The sequence below is a fragment of the Saccostrea echinata genome, unplaced genomic scaffold (genome assembly GCF_033153115.1).
Source record: "Saccostrea echinata isolate AGI-Se365-2 ecotype Australia unplaced genomic scaffold, CSIRO_AGI_Sech_v1 ptg000010l, whole genome shotgun sequence".
In the NCBI taxonomy this organism is placed as follows: domain Eukaryota; kingdom Metazoa; phylum Mollusca; class Bivalvia; order Ostreida; family Ostreidae; genus Saccostrea; species Saccostrea echinata.
The window spans coordinates 11,076,276-11,091,812 of NW_026889759.1; the positions used below are offsets into that span (position 1 = coordinate 11,076,276).

A 15,537-nucleotide genomic window follows, 5' to 3' on the forward strand; every position below is an offset into this window, starting at 1 on the left:
ATGAATGTAAAAACTATTAAGCATGATACTAGTCGTATATTCACGAAAAATTAATTTGAATTCATGCACTAGATAGACCTGGATTTCGTTATGAATCTCTCTCCCTCTCTCAATCGTCCTCCAAAGTTCTCGACGGACATTTAATAAATTTGCGTAAGTTGTTTAATTTTGCACAAAAGTTTTGTTTGGTTTTGGGATGAGTAGATGAACAAAAATATTTTTCACGTTTGTTTGACTTCATAATCATGTTTTCATTCTCGTAGACATTTATTGAACAAATGTTAGAAGGGCAACATCTTTAACTTTCAGGTGTATGCCCCCCCCCCCTCTCACTTCTTAAGGAAGTCTAATATGGATGTCAAATTTACTTGAAATTCATAAAACTGCAAAAAGCACATTAAACTTTCATCTCACTATGAGAGAATAATAAAATTTCCCCCAAAATTTAAAGTGGATACTTCATTTTTTTTTATTTTTTTTTTTTTGAAGTCACCAATATATTAAAAGATCTTTGGGAAGACATACATCAAATGACTAAAGTAGATGCTGTTTCCAGAATAAAAATATGGATTGGGGTAGAGGGTCCAGACCCCCTACAATTTTCAGTTTCACTTAGAAGAAAAGTAAGAAAAAGACTTTGGACTTCTTAGAACGATGCATATAGGTCACAATGCTCACCTAAGTTACTTTAGGCCTGACATTGTTCATCAATCTTTTAAAAGATTTTTACATTCCCACCTAACTTTAAGGTTCTCTGATTCTACACAACATGGGGATGCTTCAAGTATGACTAACTTGGTCTCCTATTTCTGCTTTTTCTTGATTATCTCCCTTTGGAAGGGGATTTGGCCCTTCATTTGAACAATTTAGAATAGACAAAAGTTGATAAGAAAAGCTTTAGAGAGCTTCTAGCTCAAGTAAGCTAAAAAGTGCTGGACTCCCCTGTATCTTTATTTAAAAAAAAAAACCCTGAAATAGATTTTTTGTGTTTGGCAATCCACTCCACTTTTCTTTTAAGCTTATCATGAAAATTTGAATTCTTTAAAATTTTTGACAGGAAATACCCCCCTTCTCTGAAATGGATCCACCCTTGGACATCTATGCAAAACAGTGGAAATATAGTTTTGTCTAATAAAGGTATATTATTCAGCCCCTTGCAAATGATTATTAGTCCCTTGAAAAATGAAAGTAAATCAATCAGAATTGCTACATTTACTTATCCATGTCACTGCCAATCAAGCTTATGATCAACCTTTTCCTTTTATCTTCTGAAATCTAGTCTTACAATGCGGACTATCCTAATATTATTGTCTTCAAATACAAGAAAAATTTCTACCATTCAAAATCTAAACAAATATTTGTAATAGCTTGTAAAGTCTTGTAAGTCTAAATAAGGTAAAAATTGTTGCCTACACTTAAAAAAATCTCTTGCAATGTAAGCACTTCAAAAAAAGGACCTTTAAAGTTTGTGTGCAGTTCCAGTGTGAAAATGACAAACATATATTCACACTAAACAATTAAAGTTTAACATACACCAGACAGAAGCAAGTTTATATGTTTCAGAAATATAAAATGAAATGTGGAGCCTTGCATTGAAGATATGTCCAGTTTCTACTATAGCAATATAATTACTGTACTATATAAACTATCTAGAAATTTTAAAAATCCAGTTTCCCATTTGTCAGTGCTTTATTTAGCATAGCACAATATATAAATATAGGTTAATATCAATATTTATAGCAAAAATACAGCAAGGTATATAAATGCATACAATATCACCATTAGCAACCAAAAAAAGAGCAGTGTCTGTAGTTAAATAGTCAACTTCCTGCCATAATTGTGCATATCTATCAGTGGACATTTTGTAAAAAAAAAACAAAAAAAACAAAAAAACTAGAAATATGTCCATAGGACATGAATGCCCCGCCGAGGGTATATTAGTAATGCAACGTTTTAACACAAATTGAGAAAAGTGAGATCAAGGTCAAAGGAAAGGTCAAGGTGAAAAAATATTGATGCAGTTGAATAGCTTACATTAGTATGTATCAGCATATGAAGTTTGACACAAATTTAAGAAAAGTGAGGTCAAGGTCAAATGAAAGGTCAAGGTCAAAAATTGTTTATGCAGTTGAAAAGGTTACATCAGTAAGTATTAGCATATGAAATTTGATAAAAATATGGTTTTAAAACTGAGCTAAACACTAATTTAAGAAAAGTGAGGTCAAGGTCAAAGGAAAGGTCAAAGTCAAAAAATATTGATGCAGTTGAATAGCTCTCATCAGTATGTATCAGCATATAAAGTTTGACACTAATTTAAGAAAAGTGAGGTCAAAGGTCAAAGGAAAGGTCAAGGTCAAAAATGTTGATGCAGTTGAATAACTCTCATTAGAATGTATCAGCATATGAAGTTTGATAAAATTATCTTGAATGGTATCTTTAAAACTGAGCTAAAAACCTATTTAAGAAAAGTGAGGTCAAGGTCAAAGGAAAGGTCAAGGTTAAAAATATTGATGCAGTTGAATAGCTCTCATCAGTATGTATCAGCATATGAAGTTTGTTAAAAATATCTTGAATGGTTTAATTAAAACTGAGCTAAACACAATTTAAGAAAAGTGAGGTCAAGGTCAAAAGAAAGGTCAAGGTCAAAAAATGTTGATGCAGTTAAATAACTTACATCAGTATGTATCAACATATGAAGTTTGATTACACTATCTTGAATGGTATCTTTAAAACTGAGCTAAACACTAATTTAAGAAAAGTGAGGTCAAGGTCAAAAGAAAGGTCAAGGTCAAACAAGATGTGTTTGTGAAACACTATGCCCTCGTATTGCAGCTTATGTCGAAGGTTAAAGTTTCTCAAATGCAAGTCAAAATCCAGGCCAAAAGATAAAAAATGTTGATACCCAAAGAAAGATCTTGTCTCGAGGAAAACACCTGTGAAATTTGAAAGACCTAGATACAACTGTTCAAAAGTTATGGTGAAGGTTAAAGTTTTTTAAATAAAAGTCAAATGTCAAGGTCAAGTTCAAAGTGGTTGGTATCCAAAGGAAGATCTCGTCACAAGGATTACATATGTGAAGTATGAAAGCCCTAGCACCAACCATTCAAAAGTTATGGCCAAGGTTAAAGTTTGTCAAAAGTAGGTCAAACTCCTAGGTCAAGGTCAAAAGGGTCAAAGTGGTTGATATCCAGAGGAAGGTCTTGTCACAAGGAATACACATGTGAAGCTTGAAACCCTAAGCACCAACTGTTCAAAAGTTATGGCCAAGGTTAAAGTTTTTCAAAAGTAGGTCAAAGTCCAAGGTCAAAAGGTCAAAGTGGTTGGTATCAAAAAGAAGGCCTTGTCACAAAGAATACACATGTGAAGTTTTAAACCCCAAGGTCCAACTGTTCAGAAGTTATTGCCAAGGTTAAAGTCTCATAACATTTTGCAAAAGTGGGTCAAACTCCAAGGTCAAGGTCAAAAGATCAAATATGATGGTACCCAAAGAAAGGTCTTGTCACAAGCAATACACAAGTGAAATACGAAAGTCATAGCTCCAACCAATCAAAAGTTATGGGCAAGGTTAAAGTTGACAACAGACAGACAGACAAACAGACAAACGGACAAACAGACAAACAAACAGACAAACAGACAGACAGGACAAAAACAATATACCCCTGGGATCTTTCGATCCGGGGACATAAAAATGTTGATGCAGTTGAATAGCTTACACCAGTATGTATCAACATATGAAATTGATTACACTTTCTTGAATGGTATCTTTAAAACTGAGCTAAACACTAATTTAAGAAAAGTGAGGTCCAGGTCAAAGGAAAGGTCAAGGTCAAAAAATGTTGATGCAGTTGCATAGCTCTCATCAATATCTATCAGCATATGAAGTTTGATAAAAATATCTTGGATAGTTTCTTTGAAACTGAGCTTTGAACAGAGCTAAACGCAAAGTGTGATGGAAGGACAGACGGAAGGACAGAAGGACGGAAGACGGACATGACAAACACTATATGCCCCGGCCATATTCATGGCGAGGCATAAAAAGATATGTTTGTGAAACACTTATGCCCCCCCCCCCCCCCTTGGACATACATTATAGGGTGCACAAGCCTTTATCATGGGCAGTATACATTATGGGCATTGTACATGGAATTGAAATTGACCTTTTGAAATTAAAATTAATAGGGGTCATCTACTGGTACTATCTGAGATGCAAAGACCAGAAATAGTCTTCTACATCACACCTTTGGCAAAAACACATTTCTCATGATACATATCAGTATTTAATTTGTTCAACCTTTGCAGAGATATGAATGGAAACTGCAAATAATTGGAATTTTTGTAAGTCCAAGGGGCATAACTCTGTCAAAAATTGTTCAAAGATACCAAAAAGAACTTGACCTAGATATTCTTACGATAAATCTGTACACTAAATTTCATTTCAGTATGTGCAACCTTTGCAGAGATAATGAATGGAAACTGCATATAATTTGAATTTTTCTAAGCCCAAGGGGCATAACTCTGTCAAAAATTGTTCATTCGTACCCAAAACAGAATTTGACCTAGATATTCTTATGATAAATCTGTATACCAAATTTCATTTCAGTACGTGCAACCTCTGCGAAGAAAATGAACGGAAACTATTGGTGGACCAACAGACAAATGGACCAACAGCAGCATGGACCAACAGCAGCAAAGCAATATTCCCTCCCTTCTGCGAATGGGGGCATAAAAATATATCAACATCATGAAAATAATTACTCAGTGGAGATCAATGTATTCCTTTAGTAAAACCTTGTATTTAACCTATATGTGATTTGGGGCTTTCACCCTTACCTTAATTGATTCGATCATCAATGCAATACTTTAATTCAGCCAAGGTTATGTTATGGAGTAAACTGTTATTGACAAATGTCAACACTGCCCCAACCTAACTCTCTAAAGCTTAAAAATACATTTACACACCCACAAAACATATTAATTACTGGGTAAAATAGATGTTCAAATTAATTATTTATGATTTTAGAGAAGACATACTGTCATATTTCTAAGGTTTAGATTTTGCTGTTTGGTGTTTAACATACATGTATATGTATAGTTAGAATTTGCAATGAATAGTAATACATGGAAAACTTACATGTATGCTGTTTTTTATTAGATGCGTTACAGGGTACGCATTACCTTGTTTCACAATGCATAGCTCTGGGTGTTTATTTATAAGGAAATTCCATATCTTTGAAAAATTGCAAAATATTGTAAACATGAAATGGACAATCTAAATCCAAAGGACAAAATGAGTTCTATCATCTAAAGAAATATTTTTGCCAACTTGGCATAAAACTATTGTGGTAAACACAATTTTCTCGTCCAAAAAAATATCAATCAAGTCTATGACTCAGATTCACATTTAAAACCAATTTTTGTATCACAAATTCTTAAGCACTTATGATAAAAAAATATATGGCACATCAAAATATATATGCTTGTGCTAATGTAAACAATTAATAGCAAAACATCATCCAATATCCATTAACATTTAGAAAGCATGGTCAATATCTTATGTACTAGCTGGTACAAAATATTCTTGAGGAACTTTGAGAAAAGTTCAACTTTTACAAAAATTCTCATTATGAACCTGTTTAAATACGAACACTTAAGCACTGGCACACAAAGTTATAAATCATTACATATCCTCTGCAAGGATAACACACAAAACAAATTCACACACTTTTCATAGGAAAGAATGAACAAGGCCTGAGTATTTCTGCACTAAGTCATCTTTGTTTTGGTTTCAGAGGAGTTATGTAGCCAAATGTGTTCTTTACACTTTCTATAAATCTAGGAATTGGCCATTCATACTCGTTTGGAACCACTCCATCACATTTGGACTCAAAGAATGAAAAGAGCGGGAACCAAAATCGTCTTCTTCCCTTGTCACGTTCCATGAGTGACCGATTGTTTGCCAGTGTGTGGTAATATAAAAACAGCCTTGAGGTGAGGTAGAATGCCACAAATACATCAATGGAGTAGTGTTCATGTGCTGCTAGGATCAGAAACACTCCAAACATGTTGGCCATCCAGCTGCAAGTATGCAGGTAGTACAGTTTTCTTGGAGTATCTGTAAAACAACCAATGAAAAATTTACATTAAAAAAATTATTACATACTTCTGTAATAAATACAGGTTTTTTGCAAATGCAATATGCCTGACATCACAGTGGCTGTATCAGCACATTATGAATCCATAATGCATGCCTCAGCCATGTATTACAGATCTTATACACATCTTGCAGTACCCCTCTATTCCCTTTGGAACTTTGCTTTGTTTTTCCACCTGAGTAAATTAAGTTTACAACAGACCAAACTGAGAAAAACATCAAATAAATGGATATATATGAATTGACTCATCCATTTATTTCCATAACCTAGCCGTCATGGTAGCTCAGTCGGTAGATCGCTCGCTCCATGATCAGAAGGTCGTGTGTTTGAATCATGGCCGCGACTGAACTAAGTCAATAAAAAATAGCTAGCAACTGATCCTTCAACAAGCGCTTGGCACTTTAAAGTGAAAGTTGCAGGTCTTTCAGATGAGACCTTAAAAAACGAGGCCCTTTGTCACAGTAGGCATTGGCATGATAAAGAACCCTCACTGCTCAATGGATCTGAGTACCGAGTAAAGGTCTAAATTTGAAGCCCTTCACCGGTATATGGTGACATCTCTATATGAGTGAAAAATTCTTGAATGAGACATACAACATACAATCAATCAATCAATCCCATAACCTAAATTTTAAACTACCTGATGATACTTCCATGTCAGTATAACAAATGGCTTTGTTGTACTTGAGATGATTTTTAAAAAATTTCCGCATATATTCCTTTGTAAAAATTTGATCCCCCATTGTGGCTCCTCCCTATCCCAGGGGTCATCATTTGAACAAACTTGAATCTACACTACCTGAGGATGCTTCCATATCAGTATGACTAAACATAGCTTTTCTGTTCTTGAGAAGAAATTTTTTTCTATATGTTCTTATGTAAAACTTTCGATCCCCCTATTGGGCCCCACCCTACCCTCAGGGGTCATCATTTGAACAAAATTGAATTTACACTACCTGAGGATGCTTCCATATCAAAATGACTAAACATGATTTTCAGTTCTTGAGAAGAAGATATTTTCCTATATGTTCCTATATAAAATTTTCGATCCCCCATTATAGCCCATCCCTATCCCCTGGGGTCATCATTTTAACAAACTTGAATCTACACTACCTGAAGATGCTTCCATATCAAAATGACTAATCATGGCTTTGCAGTTCTTCATCAGAAGATATCTTCCTATACATTTCTATTTCAGACTTTTATCCTCCATCATGGCCCCACCCTAACCCAGGGGGTCATGATTTGAACAAACTTGAATCTACACTACCTGAGGATACTTCCACATAAATATGATCAATCAGGGCTTTGCTGTTCCTGAGAAGAAGATTTTTAAAGATTTTTCCTATATATTTCTATGTAAAACTTTGATCCTCCATTGTGGCCCCGCCCTACCCCCGGGGGGTCAGGATTTGAACAAACTTGAATCTACACTACCTGAGGATACTGCCACATAAATATGATCAATCAGGGCTTTGCTGTTCCTGAGAAGAAGATTTTTAAAGATTTTTCCTATATATTTCTATATAAAACTTTGATCCTCCATTGTGGCCCCGCCCTACCCCGGGTCAGGATTTGAACAAACTTGAATCTACACTACCTGAGGATGCTTTCATATAAATATGACCAATTAGGGTTTTGCTGTTATTGAGAAGAAGATTTTTAAAGATTTTTCCTATATATTTCTATGTAAAACTTTGATCCTCCATTGTGGCCCCGCCCTACCCCCGGGGTCATGATTTGAACAAACTTGAATCTACACTACCTGAGGATGCTTCCATATAAATATGACTCATCATGGCTTTGATGTTTTTGAGAAGAAGATTTTTAAAGGTTTTTCCTATATATTTCTATGTCAAACTTTGATCCTCCACTGTGGCCCCGCCCTACCCCCGGAGGTCATGATTTGAACAAACTTGAATCTACACTACCTGAGGATGCTTCCACTTGAGTTTCATCTTCCCTGGCTTTGTGGTTCTTGAGAAGAAGATTTTTAAAAGATGCTATTAATTTTTCACTAATTCTTTATTATCTCCCCTTGAAAGAGGGTGTGGCCCTTCATTTGAACAAACTTGAATCCCCTTCACCCAAGGATACTTTGTGGCAAGTTTGGTTGAAATTGGCCCAGTGGTTCTTGAGAAGAAGTCGAAAATGTGAAAAGTTTACAGACGGACAGACAGACAGACGGACAGACGGACTACAGACAAAATGTGATCAGAAAAGCTCACTTGAGCCTTCGGCTCAGGTGAGCTAAAAAGTATTACTTGATATAATAAAGTAGTTGGTGATCATTTAACTGAATTGAAATAGATGTGTTCTGTATGTTCTTACTTAGTATGTAATAAATATAATAATATACCCCCTTTTCCATATTATATGCTGTATCAGGCCTCGACCAATATCAGTTCTCGATCGGGCTGTTATTGGTGCCTCAGGTTGATACAGATTGTGATATGAAAAAGTGTACACATTAATCTCTGTTTAATTACTTTTGAACAATATTTTCTCTGAAAAGTACTTCATGGGGAATTTTCTTCAGTAAACTTTCAATCTCTGTACTTGTTAGTTGTATCAGTAACTTTTCAAAAATGCCACTTACACTCTGTGATGAAAAAGTTAAGCATGGTAAGGACAACTGTATGTCCACTGAACATGTAGTCCCCACAGGTCCTGACACCAGTAGAGGTCATTCCCAGGCCAGACCAAATCTCAAATGCCCTCCCTAGCTTGGCCCAGATGTCTCCATATGACTGCAGAAAGAAAATTTTGTCTTAAGGCCGAAATCAAGATATTGTTTTTTTGCCATTAGCTAACTGACCCACAGAAATGAGTCCCTCTAAAAATATAATGCTCTTTTCATTTATAATTTATTTTTATTTGATTCATTTTTTTTGTCTGTTTTCACTGGGTAATTACTGTAAACCAACAATTATTTGCGTCATTTTTCAGTCAGTTTGAAATCACTCCGAGACGATTAATTTTCGCGACTGAGGAAATATTCTTTACAAATACAAACTGAAAGCAAAATAAATGGTTTGAAACAAGTAAAATATTTTTATCTACATTGTGATACATACCCATGTTAAAGGTATGGGTCAGAAAAGGGCAAACAAAGATTTCTTTTTAATTTTGGCCTAAATTTTCACTCACTAATTTCTCTATTGCTCTCTGCTGGATTATCAAACCTAAATTTATTACTAGGGCTGCACAGGGCTCATGAAACAAGTCCACAGTTGTCAATATTAGGTTGCTGATGAAAATCACAATTATTATAACTTATTACAAGTGCAAATCTTAATCAGAGACAGTTGCATAATTATATTAAACTTGAAAACACTTGTGTCATAACGTACTGTATTGATACACTCGGTATTAATAGCTCTTACCTTTTTCTCACAAGCTAAATGTTTACTTGGTACAGAAAGTGAGGTAATAAGCATGCAGACACTGCGCAGTAGGAAAAGTGTTCCCAGCAACGAAAACATTCTTCTCATCAAGATGAATCTAAGAGGAAGCATTTAGTTGTCATTCATCAAATTTAGATACTAAATATTAACTATCCTATAAAGTACTGATATGTACTCTTAGACACTAATCATAATTGAAGTATTCAGCTCATTCATAGTTAAGTAAATTACAAGTAACAACAAAAGATAAAAGTAATGTTTCAGATTTAAACATAAAGTTGTTCGAGTTAAAAAATTAAAATAACGGGTAGACACATGAAGCATATATACTATATACTAATTCACCTGTGTTTATGAAAGAAGAGGATTGTGAACCATGTTGCACCTAAACCCATACCAATTATTTCTGTAGCTTGAAATGCCCAAGGTATGAATGGCACATTATCCAGAAAAATATCCGGTAGTGGTGGATATTTCTCCACATCTGGCACTCGTTCGTGGACAATCACCATTACAAAGGAAGTGATCAAAAATACAGTAAATACATATATAAAGCTTAGAACAGTTTTCCAGATCTCAGAATCTAAATATTGAGAAAGATGCACATTCTTTTTTTGAGTTATGAAGTCCTGAGTTCCTGTGAACACGTCTTCTTCACTCGAATTGTCCTGACAGGAAGACGGTTGGTTCTCTGATGCAGGAGTCTTACCACGAAGAGTATTAATACGGATCATCAACCGTTTGATATCTCCGAGAACAGACAGCTGCAGTGGGGGTTGTTTGAGATCATTTTCTGTTAAGGACAGCAGGACCTGGCCATCTATTTTGTGGGTATCACAGAGAGTTTTAGAATACTGGGTAAAACCTTCACCAACAAGCCATTCCTTTACTTCCTCACAGTTCCAAGTCTTAACTGGTTTCTTTTTCAATTTCTATAAAAATAGTAACAAAATCAATATTCAATTCTCTCTCTCGTGAATTACATGTAGCAGGTATATCATCATTTGTCTAAAAAAAAAAATGAACAACTCAGTAAGACGTCCTTTGAATGATACTATAACTGTCTAGTAATTATATCTAATAAATGCATGTGCACTGATTTTCGTGCTAATATTAAAGAATGTTACAGCTATAAACATTAATAAAAGAGACTCTTTAACTTAACTATTATAGTTTGGCTATTTTCATTTAACATTCAAGTGACGAGTCAAAGTTCAATGAACAGGTCTAGGCAACCTTTGTTTTTGGAGCACAGATTTTATTTCTGAAATTGTGGGATAGCGGTCTTGCCATCTACAAGATATTTCTAAACAAAGAGCTGTGAACTCTTAACCAGACACAGAACAGTAACTTTGCATTTATTAAAACTGTATGCTGATTTCTCAAATCAAAACAAACAAGAGGCCCATGGACAACAATGCTCAGCTGAGTCAAGATGGCCCTGCTGTTCATTCCTATGTAAAACTCTGACCACATATTGTGGCCTTTCCGTACCACAGGGGGTCGTGATTTGAACATATCTGAATCTACACTACCTGAGAATGCTTCCATAGAAATATGAATAATAGAGGCCTTGCTATTCTTTAGAAGAAGATTTTTCTTATATATTTCAATTAAAACGAGTCATGATTAAAAAAAATTTAAAATCTACACTTACTCAGAAAGCCTTCATATAAATTTCATTTTTTCTAATCCAGTGGTTCTTGAGAAGAAGATTTTTAAAGATTTTTTCCTATACAAGGGTTGTCCTAAAGTTCCAAAGATAAGCGGCGTGTTTTGGCTATTTGACATAACTGAGAAATGAGATTTGTATAAATCAAAGAACACATAATTTGTAATAAAAATTAATTTTAAAAATATGAAATATTGCATGAGTTGAATTGACAAAGTGAAGATATCTTATATTCAAAAATGTCAGAAACAACAAAATAATTATACAGAATTTAAAATAGTAAAGAATAGTTTGCTTCAAACTTAATTTTCAAGGAAAAAATAATTATATAAGAATGTGTGTAAAATGTTCTGCTATTTTCCGACAAAATTTCTGTCTTATGTAATTTTTGAAGATTTTATGAAGCTTTGTGCGACCGTTCTGTGTGTTCATTTTTAAAAGAAATGGCGATGCCAACGTCAGAGGCAGCATATCAGGAAGTAATAAAATTCTGCTTAGAGCTGGGATTGACACATTCATGTACAAAGACCCATAAGAAGCTAAAGTTAACAGAAACACACAGAAATGTGTTTCATGCTTTGGCGTTTAAATGGCACAAGAGGTACTCATTGACAGATAGATATGATGATACCAAGACAGAAAAGAGAGGCCAACTGAAAGAAATTAGTGAAAAATTGTTGAAAATCTGAATGACACAATTCATCAGGACAGACAGCAGACCGTTAGAGAGATGGAAGACATGCTAGGAATCAGTAAATCATCTGTTCACTGAATACTTTCGGAAAAATTAGGGATGCAGAGGGTATGTGCACGCTGGGTACCAAGGATCCTTAAATATGAAGAAAAACAAAAGAGAATTTCATGTTCTCGGGAATACCTATGGCGACACCGATCCGGTCTACACAGTTTTTGGGATAGAATGATAACGACAGATGAAACCTGGCTTCATTACTATGATCCCGAGGGAAAGAGATATTCTAGTGTATGGAAACATCTGGAACACCACCACATAGAAGGCAAAGGTTCGAAATCAACCAGTAAGCACATGTTCATCATGTTTATGGACAGACACAGCATGATTCCTACACATGCTGTCCCTGCTGGTCAGACAGTAAATGCAACTTACATTTCCAAGGTTGTGTGACAGGATCTTATGCATGCATTGAGGAAAAAGAGGCCTGGTTTTAGACATTGCAAGAAATTGGTCCTGCGTTTTTAGGTTATACTTTTGTACCCAAGGGTACACCCTTATGAAATGTATGGACAAAAGGTTACAAAAAGGGTACACTATATATTCCTACTGAAAATGAAAGTAGGTATTGTGTAGTGCTTTTGTAAGCTAAATTATAAAAACAAAGCTGAAGCACAGTGTACAGGGGTTACGGAGGGTACACTTGGGTACAGGTCGGCAGGGGATGCTCACTCCTCCATGGCACCTGATCCCACCTCTGATCACAGGTACTTGGGTCTTGGTTTATAAATATGTATGTACCTTATTGATATGTAAAAAAAGTATCAATAAGGTACATACATATTTATAAACCAAGACCCAAGTACCTGTGCCTCTGATGTTTTAGAGGTCCGCGTTTGCTCTGCTCCTATTTTGTAATGTTTAATCATATTAATGGACTTTTGAACTCGAATACTGTTCGTTATCCACACATTTCATCTACATACATGCAAACAGAGCATTTTTTTCTGTCCAACTCTTACCTTTGACATTATTTTCCTTTTTTTCTCTCTCTCAAATGAATTTGATTCACTTGTGGAGAAAATTGCTTACAACATCTAATTTACAGCCGCGATCGCGGACTTTGTACTGGGTGCAGTAATTCGCATGAGCTTCGCGGTGAGCTCACCGACTCCATGAACAACAGGAAGTGAACATGAGAAAACTAAATGCCGGTTAAACTGATAGGGCCAGGAGAATTAATGCAGTTCCTGTAAGTTAAAGTTAAAGCTCGTCGTAGAAGAAAGGTAGAGAGGGAAGGGGTCATGGCCCTAACATTTTGTGACTTTTCTGTTGATTTTACGTTTGTTTGTTTTACTTTTAGTTTTATGTTTGTTTATTTTTTTCTTATTGTCTCCCCTCCCCTTCTTTGAAAAAAAAAATAAAACAAAAAACGATTGATGTCACCAACTGAATCTCAAACTACTTATTCAGATAGCTTATTATTACAGAAGCAAGTTTGTATGTTTTACATAAGCTTAAATCATTGAATATATTTAATCATTTGAAGATATCATATCAATCCATTGAACATGTTGAATGCACTCAACAATTTCATGTTCTCTTCAAATATAAGGGTTTCATCCAATTCTGAATAAATCAATTGTTTATTTAATAAATCAATTTGCTGAATTGATGTGCGCTATAATTGAATTGCTGTTCACTTCAAATCAATTGATGATAACAGTTGAACTGATGCGCGCAATAATTCAAATTTGGAGAGAGCAAGCGCTATATATGTCAATTTAATGCGCGTAAAGCCATGATGTTTTGCTCTCTGGAAATTATGCACGCACTCAGTTCAATATGATGCTTGCGATAATTGCATTGTTCTCGCTTCAATTTAATCGCGGGCACTGGAAGTTAATGTAAATATTGAGTATTTGCATGCATAAAAAACATTCTCACTATTTACATTAACTTTTAGTGCCCGTGAATTTAATTAATGATATCATTTAATAAATTAATGTGCGCAACAGTTCAGTTCAGGAATTCCCTCCTATGCATAAGAAGCTACGGAAGCGTATTAGTGCCACGTAATTTTTTTTTTTTAGTTGGTAATTCAGTCCAACTTTAAAGTTGGAAATTCCAATTTAACTTTAAAGTTGGCTTTTCCAACTTTAAAGTTGGTAATTCCAACTTTAATCTTGGCTTTTCCAACTTTAAAGTTGGTAATTCCAACTTTAAAGTTGGCTTTTCCAACTCAACTTTAAAGTTGGAAATTCCAACTTTAATCTTGGCTTTTCCAACTTTGAATTTGAGCTTTTCTAGCCCCCCCCCCATTTTTTAAAATTTCCCCCCTTATTTTAAATTATTACCAACTTTATTACAGTAATGCAAAATTATACACTGAGCAATTAATTTTTTAACCTGACCTTCCCTATGACATTACATATAACTTCCAATTACATGCTACAAATACAACTGAACTAAATGTATCAATTCTGTATGTGAAAACACCATGAAATAATTCCCTTTTTCGTCATAATTTTATAATTAAATCGTTTAGAACTTTCCATTACGCGAGTCCAGCTACAGGCGCGGATCTAGAAATTTTTCAAAGGACGGAGGGGGTTGAAGAGGAAATAAGAGTTGTTATACCGTATGTTTACATAGTTAAACGACAACTTAATAGGAATACTCAGGCCCGTAGCAACAGTTTCAAAAGTGAGGGTGGGGGCAAACTTGACAAAAAATTTGACAAGCAAACAAAAAACAAAAAACAAAACAAAAAAACAAACAAACAAACAAACTAACTAATTAACTGTCCAAATCCTAAAATATGTCAGTTGCACCCGAGACGGTGATATCGTAAAAAGACCATGTAAAATTAAAATTTAAAATAGTAAAGCGATGAAAAACAATTAGTATAACCTAATCTAAAGTTGTGTAGTAAAAATAAAATTAGGAGTGATAAACAAACTGAACTTAATAAAGTATAAAAGGAGAAAATCCCAAAGTAATTAACTTTAAAAACGGGAAAGCCTGCTGGTACCACAGCACGGGACAAAAATGACCAAAACCCCACAGAAATTAAAAAACCTGCCCATGGTCACCATTCATGTGATAGGCCTAGGTCTGCACCAATCGCTCAACAGAGTTTTGGCGGGAAAATAATAAATTCAACAAAATTGTAAAATTGTAAAATAAACTAACACAGACACTTTTAATAACTTTGGCATTTGATATATTTATAAAACGTTTATTTACCTACCTATATTTCATAATTATAAGTGCAAAAAAATAAAATAATAAACATGATTTTAAAGTAATATAAACAACAATCTGATATACTACATATGGACAGTTTTTAATAATTTTTGCTCTATGGCAATGTAAAGCAAATACCATATTGCGGGTCAGGTTCTCTACATCCCTGAATTTTAGTGTTCCTGGATGCATTCTGTTAAAACGCGGTGTTGGAGGGATCAATAATGATTTGTAGCAGTCTTATTTCATATGTTATGTATGAGTTTGATTCAAGGCTGTCAATTTCCTCTTGAAGATAGGATTCTAATTTGGTCACTTTAAGAAAGAGCAACTATATTTTATCATTGATATCTTTATTTCACATTG

The 15,537-nt window shown here is 34.6% G+C and overlaps 1 protein-coding gene across 1 annotated transcript; it reads right to left on the minus strand.

The window, feature by feature from the left end:
- Positions 1 to 5,127: 5,127 nt before the first annotated feature.
- On the minus strand, positions 5,128 to 13,046 carry LOC133184392 (sphingomyelin synthase-related protein 1-like). Its single transcript, XM_061319451.1, has 5 exons — positions 12,945 to 13,046; positions 9,905 to 10,491; positions 9,539 to 9,656; positions 8,752 to 8,902; positions 5,128 to 6,112 (listed from the first exon to the last, which is right to left on the minus strand). Exons 1-5 carry the CDS (start codon positions 12,951 to 12,953, stop codon positions 5,769 to 5,771), a joined length of 1,209 nt encoding a protein of 402 aa, XP_061175435.1. The 5' UTR covers positions 12,954 to 13,046; the 3' UTR covers positions 5,128 to 5,768.
- Between the last annotated feature and the right edge of the window lie 2,491 nt (positions 13,047 to 15,537).